Source organism: Sceloporus occidentalis, unplaced genomic scaffold (genome assembly GCF_023333645.1).
Source record: "Sceloporus occidentalis isolate IW3139 unplaced genomic scaffold, rSceOcc1.0.p SCAF_111, whole genome shotgun sequence".
NCBI lineage: Eukaryota > Metazoa > Chordata > Lepidosauria > Squamata > Phrynosomatidae > Sceloporus > Sceloporus occidentalis.
This window is the reverse complement of record NW_028317091.1, coordinates 2,018,692-2,044,610: the sequence shown is the minus strand read 5'-3', so window position 1 is coordinate 2,044,610 and position 25,919 is coordinate 2,018,692. Positions and strand designations below refer to the sequence as shown.

Sequence of the window (25,919 nt, the reverse complement as noted above, 5' to 3'; positions counted from 1 at the left end):
CTTCTCTGCCAGTTCGCTTCCTGGCTAGTGTCATGCCTTAAATGTCCCTAATGGAGAGGGTAGTTTCTCCCCCCCTGGTTGCACTTGCTGCGGTGTGGCAACGCCTGCTACCTCCGCCAATGTAGCCAGCTTACACTAGGGCCTAGTGTCTGAGCTCTGGAAGTCTGCTGCCAAACGTCTAGGACTGACAGTGTTTGGATGCTTTGCTCTGGGGTGGAACAGGTGAGTGGGTCGCCAATTGCCCACTCATTCGCCTTACCCAATTCTGCTGCTGCTGCTGCTGCTGCTGGTGGAGGTGCCAGCGTCTCTTCTCTGCCAGTTCGCTTCCTGGCTAGTGTCATGCCTTAAATGTCCCTAATGGTAAGGGCAGTTTCTCCCCCCTGGCTGCGTCTGTTTGCGGTGTGGCAACGCCTGCTACCTCCGCCGGAGTGGCCAGCTTACGCTAGGGCCTAGTGTCTGAGCTCTGGAAGTCCGCTGCCAAACGTCTAGGACTGACAGTGTTTGGATGCTTTGCCCTGGGGTGAAACAGGTGAGTGGGTCGCCAATTGCCCACTCATTCGCCTTTCCCATTTCCTTTTCCATTTCCATTTCATTATTTTCCTTCTGATACACAACCAACCAAACATAACACACACAATAACACAAATAACACAGTGACATAACACATAACACACATAACACATATAACACAGTGACAAGTGACAACACACATAACACACATAACACATACACGTACAATGCAAAAATCACAAGGACCTTTCCTCTTGTTATTTGTCCTGGCCTTCATTTCTACACTCACTAGCATTAACGCTATAACTCACACTTCATACTATAACATTTTTCCATCCACATACCTGCCAACAGACCCAACTTTTTCAGGGACAGTCCTGCTTTTTTCCAGTCCTGTCCCATCTAATTTAGCTAAACTAGGTATGCAAATACACGTTGGTAGTTATAGCTCGGTAGGTAGCACTAGTATAAACATTAAATAAATATAATAAAGTACTAAATAATAAATCTAACTTTAAAATACATTTAAATAAACCCCTAATTTTTTTTTAAAACCCATTAAAATTAAATTATTATTTAGACATAATACATCTTTAACCAAAGCAGTGCACTGCTACTAATCTTAAACATAACCGTACATTAACCCTAAGCTATTTTTTAGTTCTTGTCCAACATTTTTCCATCCGCATACCTGCCAACACACCCAAGATTTTGGTGGACAGTCCTGCTTTTTTCCAGTCCTGTCCAGTAAAAGTTGGGTTGTTGCAAAGTATGCCATTGTGAATAGGTAGCAAATGTTAGGCATGTATTACAAGTGGTCCAAAATCAATTTAAAAATGTAAAATAATCCCTATTCTTTTATTAAACATCTATGGATGTGTGATTGTGTATGATAAACGGAGGCCAAGTTCCTTGGAGCATTTGTCTCTAGGTCATTTTGTGTACAGTACACCTCAGTACGTGTGTGCAACTCTATTGGTCGTTTCGGCAGGGGGCTGGCCTGCCATCAACGAATGAAGTGCGTTCTGCAATTCACTAGTTGATGCCAGACCAGCCCCCTGCCGAAACGACCAATAGAGTTGCACACACGTTCCTTCACGGCAGCTGCTGCTGCTCCGATGTGTTGTTAACCCCGTATTAACCCCTGCAAGGCAACCGGGAAGGAAACGAAGATTAAACGAGCACGAAGAATGTCCGTGAATATTCGCCCGAAGAGAAGACAGGAACGGGCGAATATTCGCGGAATACGAAGGTTTTTTCCCCCCCGAAGACGAGCACGAAGACGAACACGAAGAGCCCCCTGGTGCCCAAGTCTAATAATAACAGAGTATCCTTACTGAACATCCACTGTCAAAAGAACAGAGTATCCTTACTCAACATCCACTGCCAGAGTAGCAAAGTATCCCTACTCAAATCCACTGCCAGAGTATACCGTATTTGCTCGATTATAAGACGACCCTGATTATAAGACGACCCCCCAAAATCTGAATATTAACTTAGGAAAAAAAGAAAAAGCCTGAATATAAGACGACCCTAAAGGAAAAAAGTTTTACCAGTAAATGTTAATTCATGTAAACTATTTTTTTTAATAAAAGCTATGATTGAGAAAAATATTTTTTTTGTTTTTATTTCTTGTATTTTCCAACCTGTCCCCCAGTTACGCACATCTGCCCCCAGGCTTGCCACTCCAATATGGCACTGTGGCCCATGATATGCCTTTTAACCCTCTATATGCCACTGTGCCCCATGGTATGCCTTTTGACCCCCTATGTGCCACTCTGCCTCCAGAAATGCCTTATACCCCTATATGCCACTCTGCCTCCAGAAATGCCTTATACCCCTATATCCCATTCTGGCATTTAGGGGGTTAAAATGCATATTATGGGGCAGAGTGGCATATAGGGAGGTATAAGGCATTTCAGGAGGCAGAGTGGCATTAAGGGAGTTAAAAGGCATTGTATAGAGCACTCTGCCTCCAGAAATGCCTTATACCCCTATATGCCACTCTGGCATTTAGGGGGTTAAAATGCATATTATGGGGCAGAGTGGCATATAGGTGTATAAGGCATTTCAGGAGGCAGAGTGCTCTATTAAATGCCCCCTTAACGCCACTCCAGAAATGCCCTATGCCCCCATTTAACACACACACACACACACACACACACACCCTATACCCCCATTTAACTAACACACACACACACACACTCTCCCCTCCCCTCCCCTCTCAGCCCTCTCTTACCGGTGCTTCCAGCCGGGGCAGCGGGTTGACGTCGCCTTCTGCTGCAGCCGGAAGGAGGTGTGGCTAGCAGCGGGGGGTTGTCTGCGTCCGTCGCGTATACTTTCCCCGGCTGTCAGAGATCAGAGTTCCCCGCACCGGTGCGGGGAACTCTGATCTCTGACAGTCGGGGAAGGTTTGCGCGACGGACGCAGACAACCCCCGCTGCTAGCCACACCTCCTTCCGGCTGCAGCGGACGTTGTCTACGCGGATCGCGTAGACGTCAACCCGCTGCCCCGGCAATACAGCAGGAAGCACCGGTAAGTGTGTGTATGATGGGGGGGGGGGTGAGACAGGAGGATCCAGGTCCCCTGCAGCGGTGCGGGGGATCTGGATCTTAGTCTCCTAATCAGACTCTATTTGAGGTCTGATTAGAAGACGACCCCGATTAGAAGACGAGGGGTATTTTTCAGAGCATTTGCTCTGAAAAAAACCTCGTCTTATAATCGAGCAAATACGGTAATAACAGAGGATCCTTACTGAACATCCACTGTCAAAAGAACAGAGTATCCTTACCCAGTTACAACTGTCAGAGTGTGAGGGGGAGATAATAATAACATGGGAATGGGGGGTATTCAAAAAAAAAAGAAAATAGACAACATTTAACAATTAATAACTGATACACATATATCAAAAATATACGTCTTAAAACCTAAACGACAAAAAACAAATAAAAGAAAAAAAAATAGGACCGTGTGTGTTTTTTTCTTTTTATTCCATTAAGCTTAAGGAGTCTGATCCTTGCCATCATGGTTTTATTTTTTTTTTATTTTTTAAAGCCACAGTTTTTATACTACTAATAGTACATCAGTTGTTTATATGCGCATCCATGATTAAATTGTAATATTCTATGCATACATGCGAACTCTACAAGAAGTTTTCTAAAAGAAGAACTTGTAGCTAACTGCACCAATTGCAACTATTCGAACAATAATGACAAACTAAAACTGGACTGTGACATCTGTCGGAGATGTCCCAAGAGACATTAACCACTAACAGATAAGCTAGATGTCCACCTTGGAAAGAAATGGTCCGATGTCAACTATTCATGTCTCGCCGGGTCTTTCTCCAATGGAACAAACAATTTGTGCCATGTTGTAGAAGGCTTAAAAGTTCCTGCTTTAGCTTGGGGGTTCTGTAGATTAGGTAACTGGTGTGTAAAGTTGGGGAAAGCCATATGTGCATCCATACCACAGGAAGGGAAAAAGTATAGTACGCAACCACAATACTAGTTCCGATATGAAAAACATAAATCAAAAAGGATAGATGTAATGTTCTAATCGCGGAATAGTAGGTTCCGAGGTTGGTCGCTAAGCCATTGTCACTGCGTCTCATTAACTTCACGTGATGAAAGAGAGAGGCGAGTAACAGAATCGATGAAGTGCTGCACGCAAGGAACGGAACACCATTCCCGATTCCGAAAAAGACCATGTTTATCTCCAGCAGCTTCGCTTCCAAGGACTTGGTTTGGGGAAGAGAATAGGTCGCGTTACCAACCAAAAGTCTGGCGATTTCTTTGGTGGCTACAGGCAGGAAAGCGAAAACAAGAGATATCAATGTGGACGCAAAAATTAAATGGTTCACCCTTCGGGAGACTTCCACTTTGAGTTGCAAGAAGAAGGAGTACCTGTAGTTGGCGACCTTCAAGCAGTAGAAGACAGACAACAATGTGGAAAACCAAATACTGATGTAGTTGAGGGAAAGCTCCAGGATATCAATGAATTTTAGAACTGTTTCAAGAGCGGTATTTTGTAAAACTAAGAGAACGGCGATGGTGCTCATGCATAGAAGAAATACCCTAGAGATTGCCAGACAGGTTAACATTTTGTCGGTTGGGTTGAGACGGCTGCCCTTTAACCAGCCCACGAAATCTACAGCGATGATAAATGTATTTGTCAGTAACCCCACCGCGAGCACAGAGCCAGAGATCGCAATGATAGCCAAGTGCTTTGAGCCCATTTTGTTTCTTCCCCTGGCTGTATCGGTTGTCAGACTTGAAGCGATTCCTTACCCGAATGGAATCTTCTTTTTTCATATGTTTTAATATGCAAAAAATTAATGCAAATTAGAAAGCCAACGAATACACGCAATTACAGGAGTGAAATCATTTTCTGAACCTAAACGATCCATTCATTCTGTACAAATATCCTAAAATGATCAAGTATCAATGTAATTTAGAGGTAATAATCACAATACTTAATAATAATAATAATTATTATTATTGTTATTATAATTATTATTTATTTTGTTTAGTTTTTTTTTAAAGGAACCATTGAAACCTCGTGTGATACTTGGGACAGAGATGCGCCTACCCTGTGCACGTTGTCAGAGTAGCATCTGGTTTCGGTATCTACGGAATTTATATAAAACAATAAATAATAATAATAATAATCAATAGAGCTTTATATGCTTTTTCCTTTCATATAAATATAGTTTTTACTAATACTAATATTGTCTCTGTAAGTCAAATTGTTATGTTACATATTACTTGTTATGTCCTGTCTACCCATTGTACAGCGCTACGGAATTTGATGGAGCTATATAAAACAATAAATAATAATTTCTAGACATATTTACAATCTATAAACTGTTAATTATTAGTTTGTCAATGTCTTCAAATGATGAACATTCTAAAAATACACTGTATGACCAAAAGTATGTGGATTCCCTTCCTAATTAAAGAGTTTAGGTGTTTCAGCCATACCCAGCGCCAAGCCTAGGGTCACTGATGCCTAATACTTCTAACCACACCCATTTTCTATGGCAACCACTCCACCACTTTTGGCACCCTGATTTTATCATGTAACATGTCACCCACTTTCTAAAGTGACAGATTTGGCCCAATTAGTTTGTCAGCGCCATCTTTGCCCCCAAACAACGTATCAGCGCCATCTGAACCATGTTTGTCCTGAAACAGCCCATCACTTCCATTTTTGCATTTTTGTACCCAAGCAGTTTATCGTTGCCATTGTATGCCCAAACAGCTTGTAAGTGCCATCTTTATCCCCAAGTAGCTTGTCAGCGCAATGTATGTCCACAAACTCACCAGTGCCATCTTTGCCCCAAGCAATCTGCCAGTGCCATCTTTGTCCACAGATTGTCAGTGCCAACTTCGTCCCCAGCTTGCCTGCGCCATCTTTGCCCCAAGCAACTTGCCAGTGCCATTTTGTGTGCCCAAACAGGTTGTCAGTAACATCTTTGCCACCCGAAACTGCATTACACTGAATGTGTCAGTGACATCCGATACTCTGAAGGCACCTGTGACGGAACCCTCCATCACTGGGACCACTGGAGGTGCCTGAGAGCCAGCCTCATCCCTATGACTATGGGCCCTGGTTTTGTAAAGACTTCTCTGTCTACCCCCAGAAGTAGATCAGCTCATCATTTGCTGAGGGGATTATCTCTGGCAGACAGCCAGGATCTGCAACCAGGGAGTGACTGCAATTGTTTCAGTTTAATGTTGTATAAATCAGTCCCCTCTCCCAGTTTCACCACTACAGACATTTACCCCGGCCAAATCATCCCTGGAACTGATTTCGGCCAGTAATAGATTACTCATTGTATTGGTAATCCCTTTACTGCCCCTGTTGTCTCTGGGAGGCAGATTAAGGGGGCGGTTTCTGTCCCAATATCTTGTTTTATGTTAATGTGTGGTTTGCTGGATATATCCAGCACTGTGTGTGAGAAATAAATCAGTCTTAATTTTGCCCTAATTTTACCCTACACTGAGTCTCGGCAAGTGACTGGGGAACCGGGAAAGAGTCTGTTGTCCCAGGCTAAGGGAGCACAAGTCAGCGGAGGTCGGACTATCCAGCTCCATGACAGCACCAAGTGCCACATTTGTGGACAAACAACTTGTCGGTGCCGTATTTGCCTCCAAGCAGCTTGTCAGTGTCATATTTGCCTTCAAACAGCTTGTTGGTACCATTTTTGTGCCCAAATAGCTTGCAAATGACATCTTTGCCACCCAAACTGCATTACTTGCAATGTGTCAGTGACATCCGATACTCTGACTTTAAATAAGGCATTGGGCGCGAGGGGGAGAAGCATGAAGTCTCTGCTGTCACGTTCTACCCAGGCTGTGGAGCTGCATATCTGTCTTGCTTCAGTTTCTCTGTTTTGCTTTAATCCATTCCTGGATTTCCTTTTACTCTGTTCTGATCTTCCATTCCTTGTTTCTAGTTCTGCTCTTTGCTTCAGCTCTGTTTCCTTTATAAGGAACCTGCGTGTTCTGTTTGTCTCAGTCTGCAGTCTGCAGGTATGTCTCTCTGATATGTGTTTGGGTTTCATGTTTGGTTTGTTTCGTTTCGTACCTCTGTCAGCAGGGATTAGCGTTAGGACCCACTGTCATTGGAGTACTTTGGCGTAGTGTTGGGCTAAGCATACTATGGCCATAAGATGTGACGGAATCTCCAATAGTTATCATTCAGTCCTAGGCTAGTTCCTGTATTTGTATGTCAGTCTGATGTAACCTGTATCCTGGTAGCGGGTGTCCTGTCTTGTATCCCCGGCTGCGGGGTGCCCTGTCTTGTATCCCCGGCAGCAGGGTGCCCTGTCTTGTATCCCTGGCAGCGGGGTGCCCTGTCTTGTATCCCTGGCAGCAGGGTGCCCTGTCTTGTATCCCTGGCAGCAGGGTGCCCTGTCTTGTATCCCCGGCAGCGGGGTGCCCTGTCTTGTATCCCCGGCAGCGGGGTGCCCTGTCTTGTATCCCTGGCAGCAGGGTGCCCTGTCTTGTATCCCTGGCAGCAGGGTGCCCTGTCTTGTATCCCCGGCAGCGGGGTGCCCTGTCTTGTATCCCCGGCAACGGGGTGTCCTAGACTACATCTGCTGCTATGTCAGGGAGCTGGTATGTGGCTGCACAACCCTAGGTGCTCAACACCCGGGTGAGTGCGGTCGTCCTGCACCAGGCCCTGTCCAACTCCGCTACTGCACTGTGACTCCTGCACACAATCTTTGTATTGATGTTTCCGTGACATCTGTTGATTTAGCGTCATCATTTGGAGTCATATTTGGTGGCAGCTTGTGGGACACGAGGATGTATTTGAGTCACTGTTGGGAACAATGAAAGTTTTTTGCCCTCCGAAATCTCATTTACAATTGTTATTGTGTCTCTATAGTTGCGTAGATAAATTGTATTGAATAATAAATACGTTTTTTTGAATGGCTCCGGATAACAGGAAAGTCCTGTTGACCTTCAGGGAGTGTTTCCTGCAGATGGAGATCAACCGTCTTCAGAGAGCGAACAACCAGCTGCAGAGGGACAAACAACGCCTGGAACGGACCTTCAGCCAAAGAGTTATAATACGATGCGGAGACGCGTAATGTCTCAGATTCATCTGTGCCCCGGTTAGGTCTCAGATTCATCCTTGTTTAAATTCCCTCACTCTAATAACCTCTACCACTTCTGCTGGGAAGCTGTCCCACTTATCTACCACTCTCTGTGCGCCTTGTACTGTTTTCTTTGTCCTGTGCAGATTGAGGTGCTCGGAGCCCAGATCTCTGACAACCGGCAGGAGATGAACGACCAGCTGGATCCTTCATTCACGATTTTCAGTTCTCGGGCCCAGGGGGCTTCTATTTCTTCGTTTAAATGCCATGATTACATATAAACCCACCACTGTGCAGCACCGCAGTATCTGTCGGCACTATATAAATTAGAGATAATTAATTAAAATAATAAAAATAGTTCTGCCTATGCAATGCTTCAAATTAGGGTTTTTTTGAACCGAGTTGCATTCTGGAGGAAACGATGTGAAGGGAAGGAGAGCAGCGCTCCCCACTATCCATCCCGGCAGAGCTGCGGCGTTCCTTACAATAATCATCTGAATAAAATCCAATGAAAATGTTATTAGTTTAAAGACTTTCAAGTGCTTTTATTCAGAAATAAAACATAATTATGTTTAATGGTTGCGTTGAGGACATGGCGGGTGTGAACCATATATTCCTGGAAAGCACCGCCCCCGAGGAACTCACAGAGATTTAAACTGAAGCTGTTATCATCAAGCTGTAGTGCTGGGGAGGGGGTTCATATATGATCCTCATCTTGATGGAGGGCAGGTGCTGTGGTGGGGTCTGTAGACATATGGAGCTGACTGCTGTCATGAGCCAGAACTTGACTTGAACGAGTGTAGGGTTCCTCTTCTCAGACATTGTCTGTTTCTATCCAACAGCTTTATTAACGAAATGGTTAATAAAGGGATCTGTGAAAAATGGGGTCAGCAGAATGAGAAAAAAAAGGAAAGAGAAAAGAGGAGCGAAGGATGAAAGGAGAGGCCGGGAGAGGTGACTGGAGGAAGCAATTTATCTCCATGGAAACAGGAGGATGTGGGAGAGATGGGAAGTGGCTAGTAAAGGAAAATTGGGGCTACTGGAATGAAGAGGGTGAAGGATTTAGTGACAGAGAACAGTGGCAGTAAGACTGTAAAAGATGGGAGAGCAAAGGGGGTACTGAACCGGGGCAGATGTTATACTTTTCACAATGCTGGGGGAAATGTTTTTTTGGTTTTTTTTATAATGATTTTTTTATTTATTTTTTCAGTACAAGATGGATAGAGATCCCTTTAGGGATTATTTTTTTTTTTTTTGTTAAAATGTTTTTTATTCGAAGGGGTATCCCCCCTTTTTCTTTTAACAATAACAGGACAGAAAAGGAAAAATAAATAATATACATATAACAAAGACAGAAAAAAAAAATACATCAACAATTGTTGTATAATATATATATCATATACATTCTTTCTTTTTCAAGTGCAGGACAGGCATACGGGATTTTTGAGAGATCAGCGATTGTATCATACTTTTGTATCATGTTTATTACAGCAGTGAGTATATCGTTCCACATTTTCTTTGTTTTCATCGTTGAATCTAGGATGCAACTAACCTTTTCTTCCATCGTTATTTGATATTTTATCTGTGATACTTATAAAGCGAGGGAAAAATCTACATCTTGTTTCCAATATTTAGCAATTATTTTTTTAGCTCCTAAAAGACAGTGGATCGTAAGGGTTTTTTGAGTTAGAGTAAGAGGAGGCCATCTTTGGTGTAATAGCGCTTCTGTTAGGCTCCCTTTTTATTACAATGTTCATAGTGTGCTTTAAAAAATCGAAAACTATACCCCAGATTACCCAGATTATTTATTTTATATAGCGCCATCATATTCCGTAGCGCCGTACAATGGGTAAACAGGACACAACAAGTAAAAAAACATAACAATTTGACTTAGAGAAACAAGTGGTGAGGAGGGCCCCACTCACGGGAGTTTACAATTTAGAGGGTCTCTCAGGATATGTCATGAATGTCACAATGACATCAAGGAGTTCACAGAATTCTTTATTTTTCTTTAAAACTATTTTTATTGGTTTTTCTATTTTTTTTTTTAATTTTTTTTTTTACTTTTTTCTCATCCCTGCATTTATATAGAGAGAGACCAGATCAGGGCCGCTAAAGACCCTGCAGACCCCTGACTGAAAGAGTTAACCTCCTCCAGTGACGTCATCGTGTGATCAGGGACCTGACTTCGATCAGCGGCTCTCGTGCTGTTCGCCTCCTGGCCGCCAGGTGGCGCTGCTCGCAAGTGGCCGCTGCGTGTCTTGTCTCGCCGGGCAGGGGATGCGCTCCTCAGCTCAATGTTCACTTCCGGTGTGTGAAACGCACTGTGTGCTGGAGCTGGATAGTGCTGCCGGAAGAGGAGTCAGCGGAGACCCCCGGCTCGGGAGTGGGAGGGAGAAAGCAGTCAGCGTACAGAAACCCCCCCGTTAGGAAACGGAGAGGGCCGTAAGGAGTGAGTACACAGAGATCCCGGTTGTGACAGGGAGAGGGCCGTGAGGGATGAGAGCTCCCTAGAGAGAGAGGGCAGTAAAGAGTGACTACACAGGGGCCCCTGGGCTTCGGGACAGTGTATACTCACACGGCTTTAAAAAAACAACCGACATTACTACATTCAGTAATAGTGCAACAGAGCGTGATGGGAGTTGCTGCATATGACAGCAGATAAGCTTCAGTCCTTCTAACGTGCTTATTTGTCCAACTTACCCTAACATAGAAACAGAGAACCTGTCAGCAGATCGGCCCCATTCGGCCCCCGTCTAGTTGCAAGACTCAAACCTTAATCAGTCGTTGGTCTCGTCTTAGATTCAGGAGCCGTATGTCTACCCCATGCATGTTTAATACCCTCACTGTATTACCCTCTACCACTTCTGCTGGGAGGCTGTTCCATTTATCTACCACCCCCTCAATAAAGTAAATTTTTTTTATTCCATCTCATCCTCTGCCTCGCTGGTGTTAGATTCCCGTCTCTTGTCATATTTCTCCTCCTTTGGAATAAGAATCCCTCCTGTACTCAATACTTGAATCCTGTTTACTCTTAAGCTTGTCTGTCGCTTGTTTAAATCCCTTCTGCCACTTGTGTTGGAAGGCTCTTCCACTTATCCACTATCCTTTCAGCCAACACATACTTGCCAGTAGACTATGGCCTCTTGTCCTGGCATTTCTCCTTATTCAGAATATCCTTTCCTCCTGTACTCTACACGGCTGTATAACTAACCGTTATCTACATGTATCGGAATTCTGACGGTGAGCTTTGCATTTCAGCTGTCTGGTGGTGTTTATGTACGGAGCCGGATCACATCCTGTTACGGATTAACCCCCGGATTTCTGCCCTCTGGTGTAGCCGCATCGCAGAGACGCACTATGGTGTTCTACTTTACAAGTAGCGGTAAGAAATCCCAGCGTTCTGTGCGCCCCCCCCCGGGCCGTACCATGTGAGAGCCCCCCCGGGCCGTTCCATGTGAGAGCACCCCCGGGCCGTTCCATGTGAGAGCACCCCCGGGCCGTTCCATGTGAGAGCCCCCCCGGGCCGTTCCATGTGAGCCCCCCCGGGCCGTTCCATTCCCCCCCCCCCCGGAACGGTAATACATACTGGCCCCTCCGGCCATCGTTTACACTTTAGAACATACTGGGGCTCAGGGGCCCCTCTTTAATCTTTGTTTCATCCCCGTTGCTAATGGATGGAGGATTTCTGCATGATTGCGCATACTCGTTATCCTCCTTACCTGCCTGCCTCCTCCTCAGCGCGCAGGATCAGGTCCGGCCGAAGTCATCGCCAGCCAGATCTAGCATTGACCGGCCTAAGAGTTCCTGGGGGGCCTGAGGTGCAGAAAACCCTCCCAATTAAATACTCGAGAATAGGGAGCTCAGAGGGAGTTGTGTCGCAGCCCAGGAGCGCTTTACTTTATTGTTACAGCGAGTAAAGCACTTCCACGCGGCTGAGCGTGATGTGAGAGTATAATGCCGTTAATCCAGAGGTTGCCACCAGGGGGCACTTTTGTTTTAATCAAATAATTGGGGCTTTTTTCATACAGCTCTCAAAACTGTAGATATTTTATGTAATTTCAGGCAAAGCAGAAAATAAGTTGAATCTGCCGGCAGGTTGGCCCCATTCGGCCCCCGTCTAGTCGCCCGTTTCTCCCGCTGTAAAGACTCAAACCTTAATCAGTCGTTGGTCTCGTCTTAGATTCAGGAGCCGTATGCCTATCCCGCGCATGTTTAATACCCTCACTTTATTACCCTCTACTACTTCTGCTGGGAGGCTGTTCCACTTATCCACAACCTCTCAGTAAAGTAAAATTTCCTTATGTTAATTTGCTTTGGTAGGAACTATTATTTGTTTTCACCTAACTATAGAGGACCTCAGGGAAGTCCCTTCGGTTTTGCGCATGGCCTGGAGATTGTGACTTCCCAACACATTGTCCTCTCTGCCTACGCTCTCTGCGGTTAAATATCCACCCGCTGGGATCCCAGCTTCATTCGTTTTGTTTTTGTAAGAGCTCCGGTGCCATTAATTGGTTAAATCGCAGGATAATGAGCTGTAGAATACCTTCTCCTTTACACACAAAGCCGCTCGCTAATCCACCTCTCCGTCTCGTGTGTTTGTTTGCAGTCGTCTCCCCAGCTTACACTATTTACATGGGAAAGGACAAGTATGAAAGTAAGTGGCCTCCTTCTCACTGATATAATGTGATCCCTGCCGCTAATGGGAGTGATAAAGGGCCATTGGAACACAGGAGTGATGGGAGTGATAAAGGGCCATTGGAACACAGGAGTGATGGGAGTGATAAAGGGCCATTGGAACACAGGAGTGATGGGAGTGATAAAGGGCCATCGGAACACAGCAGTGATGGGAGTGATAAAGGGCCATTGGAACACAGGAGTGATGGGAGTGATAAAGGGCCATTGGAACCCAGGAGTGATGGGAGTGATAAAGGGCCATTGGAACCCAGGAGTGATGGGAGTGATAAAGGGCCATTGGAACACAGGAGTGATGGGAGTGATAAAGGGCCGTTGGAACACAGGAGTGATGGGAGTGATAAAGGGCCATTGGAAGCCAGGAGTGATGGGAGTGATAAAGGGTCTCTGTACGCCTATGAAGAGATTCCATTAAAAATCAGCCGTTTCCAGCTGCATTAGTCATTTACAACATTAACCCCGTCTGCGCTGGATTTCTGGTCCTTTTCAATAGACAAAATGTGCTTTTCTTTCAACAAAAAAAAAAAAAAGAAATTTCTAAGGGACCCCAAACTTTAGAGCTGTGGCTGCACACTTTGTAGTTATCATGTGTGATGGAAATGTATTGTCTTCCAGATGAAGATCTTATAAAATACGGCTGGCCGGAGGATATATGGTACGTAGGAAGCAGAAGAGCTGCGGATTCCCTAAAATACGTGTTTGAGAGAGCGTCTCTGGGGGGGTGAGGATCTCGTGTAGAGTAGCAGCAGTCTGGAGAGACATTACATGCGTGTTTGAGAGAGCGTCTCGGAGGGGTGAGGATCTCGTGTAGAGGAGCAGCAGTCCGGAGAGACATTACATGCGTGTTTGAGAGAGCGTCTCGGGGGGGGTGAGGATCTCGTGTAGAGGAGCAGCAGTCCGGAGAGAGATTCCCTTCTGCTGTGATCCGCGGTGGGGTGAGATCTGAGCCTCTCTGTCTCTGAATGTTATGTCGGGGAGACGGTTAGAAAGTGAGACTCGATCTTAAGACTACGTGACAGATCCCGAGAATCCCCGTTCCCTGCTCTGCCGCTCTTCCGAGCCCCGTAACTGGTGCCGGAATCGGGAAATAGAAGGCTTCAGATGACTGCTCGCTGTAATGAAGGGATATCTGGGATATATACAGTCCTCACAGAGCTTGGCGTGGGTTTATTTCATACAGGAATAGGACCTTTAAGGCAGTTTAGAAATGGCATGGAGGGGCTGCTGGTTGTGTGGGGGTTAACCGGTGTAGTATTGAGGGTCACTAAGACTCTCCCATCAAGGAGAAGCTCGTTGTCTCTCGTGTTCTCAGAGCCCGCTGAGTCTCTCCGTATCTTAAATACGTGGGGGGGCCATGCGAGCCCCTGCGAGTTTCTTATGCAAATCTCGCCGTTCTTCCCGTGTCCTGCAGAAGCTTTAGACCCTCCCGTCTTCCGTGTCTCCCGTTTCACCGACCTCGTGTATTCTCTCGCCCGCAGGTTTCACGTGGACAAACTCTCGTCGGCTCATGTTTACCTCCGGCTGCACCAGGTAAATCTCTGTCTCCGGGAGAGGAGACTCGCGTCGTTGCTTGCGTCGTTGCTCGCGTCGTTGCTCGCGTCGTTGCTCGCGTCGTTGCTCGCGTCGTTGCTCGCGTCGTTGCCTGTTAGTTAAATGAGGCGGATCCGAGAGCATTTCACAAATAACCATTCGGCAGACGCCTCCGTTGGCGGCTCTTCCAGAGATCAGACCCTGCATTCATCCCTCTGTACAGCCGGTGGCCGCAGTTTTCCTTGGTAACTGATGACGCAGCTAATAATACAGCTTTCTGATTGGCCATTTGTGTTCCGAGGCAGGAGGTACCGAACGTTTATAGACCCCCGCCAGCTTTAAGCGTAGTTAACCCCTGACAAAGCCGGTTTGACTCCACAGAGGCCCTGCGGCGTTACCCCCTTGTTGATTAGAGCGTTGGATTTGAGGGATGATGGGGTAACGAAACGCTCCCGTTTATAATGCCGTTCACAAACAGGCACTGACGCGTCGGTCGATGTTCAGTTTAGGGGGGGGATATAGATTTGTTTGGGGCTCATGTTATCATTTCTAGTGTTCCCTAACAGAGTGGACATACTATATATATATATATAATCTCTGAGCTCCCCTGTGGGGTCTGAGATGTTTTATGTAGTGCCTTGCTACTAATCCTGCATCTATGTGATTAGTGGCCGCCTGCGGGTGATGAGATTTCTTTCTCGGGCGATTTTCAGGTCATTTTATTCGATTTGGGTATAATAAAAGCACACTTTTAATAATTCATTACTTTTTTTCTTTTGATTATTACTGTTTACTAGATGGGGGTTTCACCCGTTATCAGGGGCGTAACTAGAAACCTCAGGGCCCCGGTGCGAGAATCTGTTAAGGGCCCCCCCCAACCCATCTATCCCTTTCTCACAATCTACCCTCTCCCTCCCTACCCTCTTCTCACAATCTACCCTCTCCCTCCCTACCCCCCCTTTGTAGGTCACTTACCGTCAACTCCTGTGTTGGGAGAGTGAGGCGTTTGTCTCGGGTGCCGGCGCTTCACTGTTGAGTGCCGGCGCTTCACTGTTGAGTGCCGGCGCTTCACTGTTGAGTGCCGGCGCTTCACTGTTGAGTGCCGGCGCTTCACTGTTGAGTGCCGGCGCTTCACTGTTGAGTGCCGGCGCTTCACTGTTGAGTGCCGGCGCTTCACTGTTGAGTGCCGGCGCTTCACTGTTGAGTGCCGGCGCTTCACTGTTGAGTGCCGGCGCTTCACTGTTGAGTGCCGGCGCTTCACTGTTGAGCGCCGGCGCTTCACTGTTGAGCGCCGGCATATGACGTCATATGCCGGCGCTCAGCGTGAAGCGCCGGCACCCGAGACAAACGCCTCACTCTCCCAACACTGCACTCTGGGCAGCACTGAGGCAGGCGACGGCGGCAGCAGCAGCAGCGGGGAGCAGAGGCATCCTGGATTTCTGTCAGTCAGGGGGGCCCAAGAGTTGCCGAGCGGTCGTTTTCAGCAACCGCTCGGCACCCCTTGGGCCCCCCTGACTGGCAGAACTCCAGGGCCCGGTCGCAGTCGCGACCCCTGCGACCCCGGCAGTTCCGCCACTGCCTGTTATCTTTTGGAGCCTGCGATCGGTCTTTTTGCGCGTTCTTTAGCAGTAAACGGTTTTATTGCACGGGACTTGGGTTTAGGAAGAAGACTCCTTCCGCCGGTATTATCATTCATGCCTTCACGAGATGCGCTGATAAAGACCAGCGGGGCCGGCCGTGTATTTTTAGGTGACGGAGGTCACTTTATTCCAGTTTAAGAATGTATTAAATACACTTTTTTTTTTTTGTTTTGGAGCTTGAAATGCTCTGTGGCTGGCGGCCCCTAAACTCAGCCGAGGGCCGGTCACACATCGTGGCAGAGCGGCTGTTATGGATAAGGAGACTTTTGCGCCGTTCAGAGGCAGGCGGCGAAATGACTTTAGACCAAAAGCATCAAGAAGACGCCCCCCCGATTCCGACGCGTTCCCCGGGGTTCACGCGTTTGTTGGTTTTTCCTTCCCGTGTTTAGGGTCAGACGCTAGAGGATATTCCCAAGGAGGTTCTAACGGACTGCGCCCAGCTGGTGAAAGCCAACAGCATCCAGGGTACGTGCCGGCATCTCTAACCATATTAATAGGACTTTCACAAAGCTTTATTTCACCCGCGTGCTTACGCGACGTTAAAACCTTTCCTATTGGCCCACAGAGCACAAACCTAAATGTATGGGTTATATAGGGGCAAACCCTGCCCTTCCTCCAGGGGAAACGGCTCCATTCCCGATAATCTTTCAAAGCTGATCGTTACAGCTCTGACCTCTTTGGGAGCGCGATGAGAGCGATCGGAACGAAGCTTCTCTCGATTGGAGGGAAAAAAAATGTAAAAGTAGTAATAAAAAATAAAATGAATCAAAAAAAGAGCTGAGTAAATTTAGCTTTTTTTTATCATCTATCCAGTGGAAGGATTTATAATACATTTTTTTTTAATGAAGAACCCTCCTGTTTTGTACTATATTGTGCCTACTAAACTACTGTAAATACAGACCCAGGAATAAAGAACCGTGTCGTATTCTGATCTAGGAATGTTCTGGAAGATTTGAAACAAAACTAGTTATTATTCAAACCAGTCGATATTTAAGGTTAAATCTTTTATCAGAAACCTGCTTTATTGTTGGCCTCATATTGGGGAGCGAGTGAGAATCGATAGAAGCAAAAGTAAACGGGGGGGCACTGAATCTTGGGTTATGTACGGAGGGTCAGAATGGAAGAAAGTTTTACTTTACTGAAAGGGTGGTGAATAAGTGGAGCAGCCTCCCTGCAGAAGTGGTAGAGGGTAATACAGTGAGGGGATTAAACACGCATGGGGCAGACATACGGCTCCTGAATCTAAGACGAGACCGACGGCTGATTAAGGTTTGAGTCTTTACAGCAGGAGAAACGGGCGACCGGACGGGGGCCGGGGACCTTGTTCGTCTTTAGTTGTCCCTGAGATGAACGTCCCGATCAGTATTTTTGTCAATTGCAGGATGTAAAATGAACAACATCAACGTTGTCTACACGCCGTGGTCGAACTTGAGGAAAACAGGAGACATGGATGTCGGACAGATCGGGTTTCACCGGCAAAAAGATGTAACTAAAATTTTTGGTTTTGTAGTAAATTTTAAAAATTGTGCTAACCCCCCCCCCCCCCCCCAAAAAAGTACTTACTAGACATGGGCCAAAAGCGGTTCAGACAAATCTTCTGGTTCCTTCTTGGCCCATTAGTTTTCAGGTGAATAATTGAGTTCCCTGCCCGTTCAGTTTGGCCATTTTTGATTTGGGAATGAAGTTCGTTGCCTGCTGCGGCATTCACTCTCTCACTCTTTCTCTCACTCTTTCTCTCACTCTCTCTCTCACTCTCTCTCTCTCTCTCTCTCTCTCTCACTCTCTCACTCTCTCTCTCACTCTCTCACTCTCACTCTCTCACTCTCTCACTCTCTCTCTCTCTCACTCTTTCTCTCTCTCTCTCTCACTCTCTCACTCTCTCTCTCTCTCTCTCTCTCTCTCTCTCACTCTCTCACTCTCTCTCTCACTCTCTCTCTCACTCTCACTCTCTCTCTCTCTCTCTCTCTCTCTCTCTCTCTCTCTCTCTCTCTCTCTCTCTCTCACTCTCTCTCACTCTCTCTCACTCTCTCTCACTCTCTCTCACTCTCTCTCACTCTCTCTCACTCTCTCTCACTCTCTCTCACTCTCTCTCACTCTCTCTCACTCTCTCTCACTCTCTCACTCTCTCTCACTCTCTCTCACTCTCTCTCTCTCTCTCTCTCTCTCTCTCACTCTCTTCCTGGAAGATATTGTAATTCTGTAAATTATCCAGAAGAGGGCGCACTCGGCTCACAAACAGATTCCTAAACCCTAATCCACTAAAGCTACCCGGATGTTTTCCCTTTCCGCGCAGTCACAAGACACATTGGATTGTTGGTGTTCTGAAAGAATGTTTGAAAATCCCTTTTTTCCCAGAATTATGGATTTTGTATTTCCATTCTTTTTGCCCGATGTATTTTTGGGGTCCCCGGCCTCATTTCGCCGAGTCTGCCGCTAACTCCCCAGTTTCTTCCGCTCCAGGTTAAAAGCGTGACCGTGGAGAAGAAGGTGAACGAGGTCGTGAACAGGCTGGAGAAGACGAGGGACGAGCGTTACCCCGACCTGGCCGCGGAGAAGGAGTCGCGAGACCGAGAGGAGAGGAACGAGAAGAAAGCCCAGATCCAGGAAGTGAAGCGAAAAGAGAAGGACGAGATGAGGAAGAAGAGAGAACTCGATGAGCTCAGGTGTGCAGAGAGTCCGTGGGGGCCACAATGGACAATTTTGGGCTTAATGGAATGATTGAAGTATCAGAGTCCCTCTGTGTTTTATCGCTCTGTTAAAAATATGTATTGCCACAAAACATCAGAATTTTTATTCTTTTAAAAGGAAACTTTGCAGTTCATAATGTATGGTTAATGGGGGGGGGGGGGTATAGTCATCTGATCATCTACCACCCCCCCAACCCCACCACGTTAAAGATGTTCTATTAAAGGCGATTTGGATGAATGGGTTAACCGGATAAACAGCCCAGCTAAGCGCCCGGGACGTTCAGCTCTCTGTATATGTTACTACGGAATTTGATGGTGCTATAAAGAAACAATAATAATAGTAAAAATTAACAACCCGCTGTGTTTCAGGAGCTACACTTCATTGATGAAATCCGAAAACATGTCTTCGAACCAGGTACGGCTCCTAAAATCTTGCAGACGGCTGTCCGCGCTCAATAAATAGACTTTAGGCGCTCTTAGATGAGCCGTTAAAGGGTAGCTTGTGAAATATACATGCAGTAAAGGTTCTGGTGGGGTGGGGGGTTTGTTAAAGTATCCTCCACCCTGGAACTAATACGATTTCCCTCTTTGGGCAGGACGGCAACGACTCTGATGAGTTTATGTAACGACGGCCTGAGACGCGTCATCCCTCAGCTGGACTTTTTTATTTGTTGCTCCGATGCCAAAATAAGGAAAATTAAAACAGGGCGTTTAACGTGCGCGCAGCTTGTTAGCCCCCCACGCGTTCCACGAGAGGGAAGTCACCGACTTGGGGAGGAGGGCAGAGGAATCCTGATAAAGAAGAGGGTGCTGTCCGCCTCCCAAAGCCTGGATTTGCTGTTGGATCCGGACAGGGTCGACGGCCCGTCGCCATAACTCAGACTTGTTAAGGCTTCCAGCGCCCCCCAAAGTTTTAGCCTCGCGTGAGTCCGGCCAACATCTGCTGAAGAAAGTGTCCTCCGTCTGATTTCATTTCTGCTCGAATGTCGGCGAACCTTTCAAAACTTTTATTTCCTTCGACGTTTAGAATACCCCGGAATGAAATCTATTTTTTAAATGCTTTTTCAGCGCTCGCGTTTGTTTGCCCTTCTCCTGTCTCCGAAGGAATGCGTAAAATGAGCAAATTAGCAAATAAAATGGCTGCTTAACAAAGAAAAATGTATTTCTGCATGCATGTTCCCTGTGTGCTGCCATATTTTACGGGTTTTGGGTCTCTTTGGAATGAAGTGCTGAACGGTCCTTAAAGGGGGCCGTCTATTCAACCCCCACCAATGAAGAATGGATATTAGTGTTTTTTCATCATTATACCGTTTTAGGAAGCTGCCGCCCAGATATGCACCGATTTAAATTGACTTTCACCACACTGAGCTCATGCTTTATGGCAATGCTAATGAAGTCTGTTCCACTATTGACTTAAATTAGTCAGAGAGTCCAACTGGGTGATTAGGACTGAGCCATTCCTGACATATGAGGTGTTTGATAACCGAGTGAGAACTACAAATGCCTGATATGCTGCTGTCTGAAAACATATAAAAACAAAATGCCTTAATCTTTTTAAAAATGTTGAAAAGTCATGTTATCCCTCGCTTTAACATGAAAACAGAGCCCGGGGGTTAACTTTGATTTTGAGAGCCAACAAAGCATGTGGATCTGCGTTATATTACGCGGTGAGGTCGTAACCTATTCTACATCAATGAGCCGGTCCCTGCAGGGATAGACTATGACGGCGCTTGGGAAATGTTGTGTGTTGGGGGTAACTGGCCAGGTAACATCCTTTTACAATCCATAATCCTCTGATTTTGTTCATGTTTTTAATCCCGTGACCTAAAGATGAAATAGAACGCTGATTATTGACTAGAGGCCTCCTCTCAACTGCTGCCAACACCAGGCTTGGCTTCGTGAAGTCAGATGTTTTGCTTTTAGTATGTAATGTGAAGTTGGGTTTTATTTATTTATTTTGTCTTGTAATTGTCGTGGCTGCTACACTGCTCCATTCCTTTGCGCTGCACTTTAAAGGGACATCATATGAGTTGCGTGTAGTCCCTTTTTTTTTTTTTTTTGTGTTATCCCCTTGCTTCCCCAATATACCCCCCAAGCTGTTTGTTGTCTATCAGAGATGTAGATCACTTACCGCCAGTCGGGTCCAGCGCTGGTTTGGCGAATGTTGTGCCTTTACCCTCAGCGTTTTGTTTCTTTCCTGCCTCTCCTGGGTAGGTGTATTATGCTCCTCGCGGGAGAGCTCCATTCCCATGATCATGGTTTGTAGACTTGGTTGGGCCTGTCAATTACCAGGTGCCTTGGTCGGATCACTAGATCTTTACAGCACCTTGGACGGGCTGATTACTTACTTGCTGCTAGAGCCCTGTTTCCACTCTAGCGTGTGGTGTGGACACAGTGGGTGATGACTAGCGCTTAGCCCCATATTACGGCCGGCCTATTTCTCCAGGCCTCCTGCCGGGACTTGCCTATTGACCTGCCGTATGCAGAATGTCCTTAGATAAACTTGAGTTATCTGAAGAGTAAGAAGACTACGTCCACCCCGAGCATCCATCTTGTCGGAATGGAGAAGATACTTTTGTTTGACCCCAGCAGGAGAACCTTGTTCTGCTTGTTCCAAGCTGGAGTCAGTAACAGACTTAAGGATCGGATGACGGCTGATTTACAGACCATCTTGGAACAGCTCTGTTCTCCATGGGGACTTCATCCCCTCGGTTTTCCCTGAATAGGGACTTTGTGCGCCCATCATTCCTTGGAGGTACCTACTTTACAAGATGAGTGTGATTAGGTGAAGATAAGATGTGTAACCAGACCAGTTGTTTTAGGGGTCGGTTAGAGGAGCAGTAGAAGCTACAGATGAAGCTCTCAGTTTCTGGAGGGCGTCCGGGCTGAATCCCTTTGCAGGAGAACACCTGGAATTATGTGAAGCCCCTGAGACTGATGCCCCTTAGACTGATGCCCCTGTGGCTAAACCAACCAGGAGGTCAGCCTTTTCTTCTAGAGGATTTCTTCTAGATGGTCCCTTTTTGGATCCCATGGACCTCTAGAGAAATCTTTGCGCATTGCTGTTACACCTGTGACCAGACCCGTCAGGATTTGGCTGCAGCGACTTGGGGGTGATGTGGCTGGAGGAGATATTCCTTGTATTGCTGATATCAAAGGGCTGCCGATTTTATGGCTAATCGGCTATGGAGTCCCCGAGAAGAGCTTTGGATCTTCCGGATGCGTACGTTCATATATCTATAAGGAAGACTTCCGGAGGTTTTCTTGGGGACAGCAGTAGGAGGACCAGGATTTCGGGATCTGTACCGTGTACCGTGTACCTTTGCACTGTTCCCAGTGGGGTAACGCTCAAGTTCCTCTTGGGGGCCATATTTTTTAAAAATTTTATCTTTTACATTTATATTTCATTTTTCCTTTCCCCCCCCCCCTCATTTTTAGGAAGGGGGAAAAAATCAACTGTGATCAGCAAGCAGGGCTCCATCATATCTTGGTGCTCTGCCTATAGATCTATGCGCTATGGAGACTGCGCCAAATCGACACCCTCCTCCATAGTGGCCTCCTTGTTTTCTGGACCTGGCACGTCGTGTGAAAAGATTCCTTTATAAACGATTGTCGTCCACCTTAACGGATTCATTACGTAAGAAGGACACGTTCTTTAGCTGCTTGATAGACATCAGGGGAGGTAAGATGGCCCAAATAGGGACTGACCGGATAAAACAGGGACACTTACCAGGTATGCCCCCTTTCAGTATCTTCAAAAACCAGCATACTTTCCAAAATTCCTTTACCTTTAATTTACATGAACGTCACAATCCGCCCCGTTTATAGCCACGTTACACAATTGGTGTCCGATTTAGGCGAAGGAACGACTTTTTAAAGAGAAAAAAATAGTTTAGTTCTGCTTTTGCCTGTAATTTTTATCCCCCCCCCGAGTCACGCGCCCAACCCCCCCGCCCCGCCCCGGTTTATTCATCTGCTTTTAAATCTGCTTGTGGAACAAAATCGGCGTCTCTGCCAAGTGACCTTCCTTTCACAAAGTCCAAGTCAGCTCTTTTCTGCCGGCTTGGAAATTAGCCGGGCGGAAATGTTTTTGGTTATTTTAGCTCTCGGATGAAGACTAATCGGAGGTCATCCGTCTTCACAGTCTGTTGGCTCAGTGTGATGGGAATGGCTGTTGGAATTCTTCATTTAAAAGTGATTTCAATGATTTTGTTTATTTAACATTTCCGTAATTAGCTAGATTTTAGAATTCTGTAATTACCCGTAATCTCACAATTAACGTTTTGTATCGGGGAGAGATATTCTGCATCATACCCCCTTTAAATAGCGGCATGTGACATCACACTTGCTCGTGTGTCCCTGAAACTGTATACTGTGGGCATCCATTCGCATACCTGCAAAGTGTCCCTGTTTAGGAGGGCTAGTCCCTCTTTTCTAGGAGCTCAGAATGTTTGCTGGGTAGAATTTCTGATGTGAAACTGGGCTTTGTTCACGTTGTGCTCAGGTAGCCCACACCGTTTCAGCCCAAGCAAAGCATCAGGAATCATCTCTAAACGGCTAAAGCCCCCGGCCCATACCTAGACTTGAGCCATTGGGTCACCCTAGTTTGATACGAAGGTGGTAACCATACCTGGGAATCTCAGGGTTTTTGCCCCAATCTCAGGGCGAAGGGGCAGATTCTGTGGGTCACACAGCCTGACTCCTTCCTATTCCCCCCCGCTGGGATCATATATATAAGACTCCCAGTTGGTGCTTTTGCTTCCAGTATGTTATGGTTGATCTCCCTGCTTGAGTGCAGGTGACTCAATTAAGTCTAGCTTTAAATAATGACAAGTCAAGGTTTCCATGACGACCGGTACTCGAGCCATTCACAATGGGGGTCTCAGGGTCAACTCTTTTAGAAAGGCACTGTTAGTGGCTGCTTGGTCACGGGGTCCGATTCCAGCCGAACGCTGCTAGGCTGAACCCCTGAATATATGGAAACTGTATTTTTTTTTTTTTTTTTTTCCATTACCTTCTTAGCATAAAAAATACAAAAATGAACCAAATCTTCGAATGCCTCAAAACACCATAGTAAAAAAAATTAAATAAATACATAATTCCAAGGAAATATACGAGCGCGGAGGATAAGTAAACGCATGAAGTCTGTAGGTACAGAGCCCCCCCGATCCTCTTCCGTACGCAAACATCTCGCTGGCACTCTGGTTGCTGTCGGTGGAGTCGCCGCTCCCGTCTAGGAAGGATTTGTGTGTTTGGGTTGGGAAGCGTCTCGAGTCCCGCCGCTCGGCTTCCAGAGAAAGATGCTGACCGTTCGTTCCTGCAGAAGACGCAGACTCCGCAGCCCGTCGGGTTATTTGATGAAATTTGCTGATTTAAGCCTCGCTTTGCAGCTGGAAATGAGTCACCGGCCCCCCGACGGCTGCTTCTGCTTCGGCGTATGATTCAAAAAATGATTCTATTTCCAGAAGCAGAGACAACAATGAAATACGGAAGTCTGATGGTTATTATTACATTGTATTTACGGAGCAGAAAATACAAACTGAACAATAACGTTCAAAGTTACAATATCACAAAAATTACAGGTAAAGAAAAAGAAGAGGGTCCGGCTCTGGTGAGCTTACGATCTATTATTAAAATTAGGAATACTCATTAAAAAATAAATAGAAACTTGTACATTGTGTTAATTTTGGGGGATTTCTATGGCTTTATTTTTTTTTTATAATTCTAATTTTAAAGATCTCCTGATTCCTGCGATAATTACCGATGTACTTTGCTATCCAACATGCGCAAAGCGTAGAGAAGGCGTTGGCTTTGGCTCAGTAAAACATCCGCCTAATCTGAAGGACACCCAATTATCTTGCAATACGGTAACAGTTTATAAATCCCCCCCCCCCCTAAAAAAAATTCTAATTTTTAGATTTTTACCATAGATTTTAATTTCCTAAAATTAGAAACAGTGACTGATTTCTGGAAGCGTCTGAAAGTCTTAAAGGGAAACTCCAGCCATTAAGTGCCCCCCCCCCCAAAAAAAGTACATAGTGGGATTAAGCAGAATTCCTCCCACCCCCAATTAATTTACCCCCGTAGCTTGTGGGGGGTTTTTAAGTTCAATAACTGAATTTCTTTTTTTTTTTTACATTGTTAGTGGCTGGCAGGGATGGGGAGGGGCACCTGTGACATCATAATTCCTGATCCCCGCATGCTAGCAGAGATCAGTTTGTTTTTTTACCAGCTTGCAAGCCAATTCATCTCACAGTAGATCCGCAGCGTGATGGACTTTTTAGATGTGGCAGACATCCATTTTTTTTTTCTTGTGAGATTATTGGACCGATCTGCAGCTTTCTCTTTGTAGGGGGGGGGCATTAAAAAAGCTACGGGGACATTGGAAAAAAAGGGGATTCTGAAGCAAATGCTAGATTTTGTTAACACTATTGTGCTGTGAATTTTCCCCCAAAACGATGGATTCTGTTCCCATATTAAATGCTGTAACTGGAATTACGATACAGTCAGACTGTGTGGGTGTTTCTAAATTTGTGTATTTCGGCACATTTTTGGGATTTTTTTGGAGCCCGCAGGTATGTTTTTTCCGCACAGATGTATGCTGCTTGTACTTGGCCCACATTATATAACTCAATTTATATGTAACCCGTTATAGTTCAGACAATTTCATTAACAAGACTTTATTTTTAGCCGGGTTCCTTGGTGTTCATAGGTCTGTTCCCAGATCTTTGACCCCGGTCTTACATGTAACTGGAAACATGTCCCCGGAGACCTGACCGCACAGTTTAACCAGTCTGAAACCAGTATATAGAGTTTAAGAACCCATAACCTCCAGGTGAGACCAAGAGGGTTTCTAGGTAAGTCTAAGACCACTCTGAAAAGTACCTCCTAATTGGATCTTTGTATTTCCGCCAGGGTCATCCATCCCACCGGCCAAAATGGGCCTCCCGCCCTGGCCCCCTCGCTTAGGATGGCCCCATGTCTGTCCATGAACAAACTGCCCAAGAAAAGACCTTTCGGGCTCATGCCACCATACACCTGTAATAGCAAGTGGTGGACTATGATCCTCACAATCCTCACCAAGGTGTTTCTGCAGAGACTTTCAGACCCGCCTTATGTCTTAACAATGAACAGAGTTCCAGGGGGTTTAGTGATTGTAATAGATATGCTTGTGAAATGAGGGCATCCAAATGTTTGCATATAGAGAGATTTTAGTATCATGCAGGGTTTATGGTGACTTTTAATTATGGAAC

The 25,919-nt window shown here is 46.0% G+C and overlaps 1 protein-coding gene across 2 annotated transcripts; it reads left to right on the top strand.

Annotated features, from left to right (window-relative positions):
• Window positions 1-11,474: 11,474 nt before the first annotated feature.
• Window positions 11,475-19,292, top strand: LOC149283138 (coiled-coil domain-containing protein 25). 2 transcript variants are annotated; one of them, XM_089497928.1, is made up of 9 exons: window positions 11,475-11,499; window positions 12,724-12,771; window positions 13,425-13,464; window positions 14,288-14,339; window positions 16,369-16,444; window positions 17,361-17,464; window positions 18,440-18,642; window positions 19,036-19,081; window positions 19,263-19,292. In XM_089497928.1, the coding sequence occupies exons 1-9, from the start codon at window positions 11,475-11,477 to the stop codon at window positions 19,290-19,292; spliced, it is 624 nt and encodes a 207-aa protein (XP_089354054.1). The 2 variants fall into 2 exon arrangements, with proteins under 2 accessions (XP_089354054.1, XP_089354053.1); XM_089497927.1 differs by having other exon boundaries at window positions 11,475-11,514; window positions 12,736-12,771.
• Window positions 19,293-25,919: the final 6,627 nt, after the last annotated feature.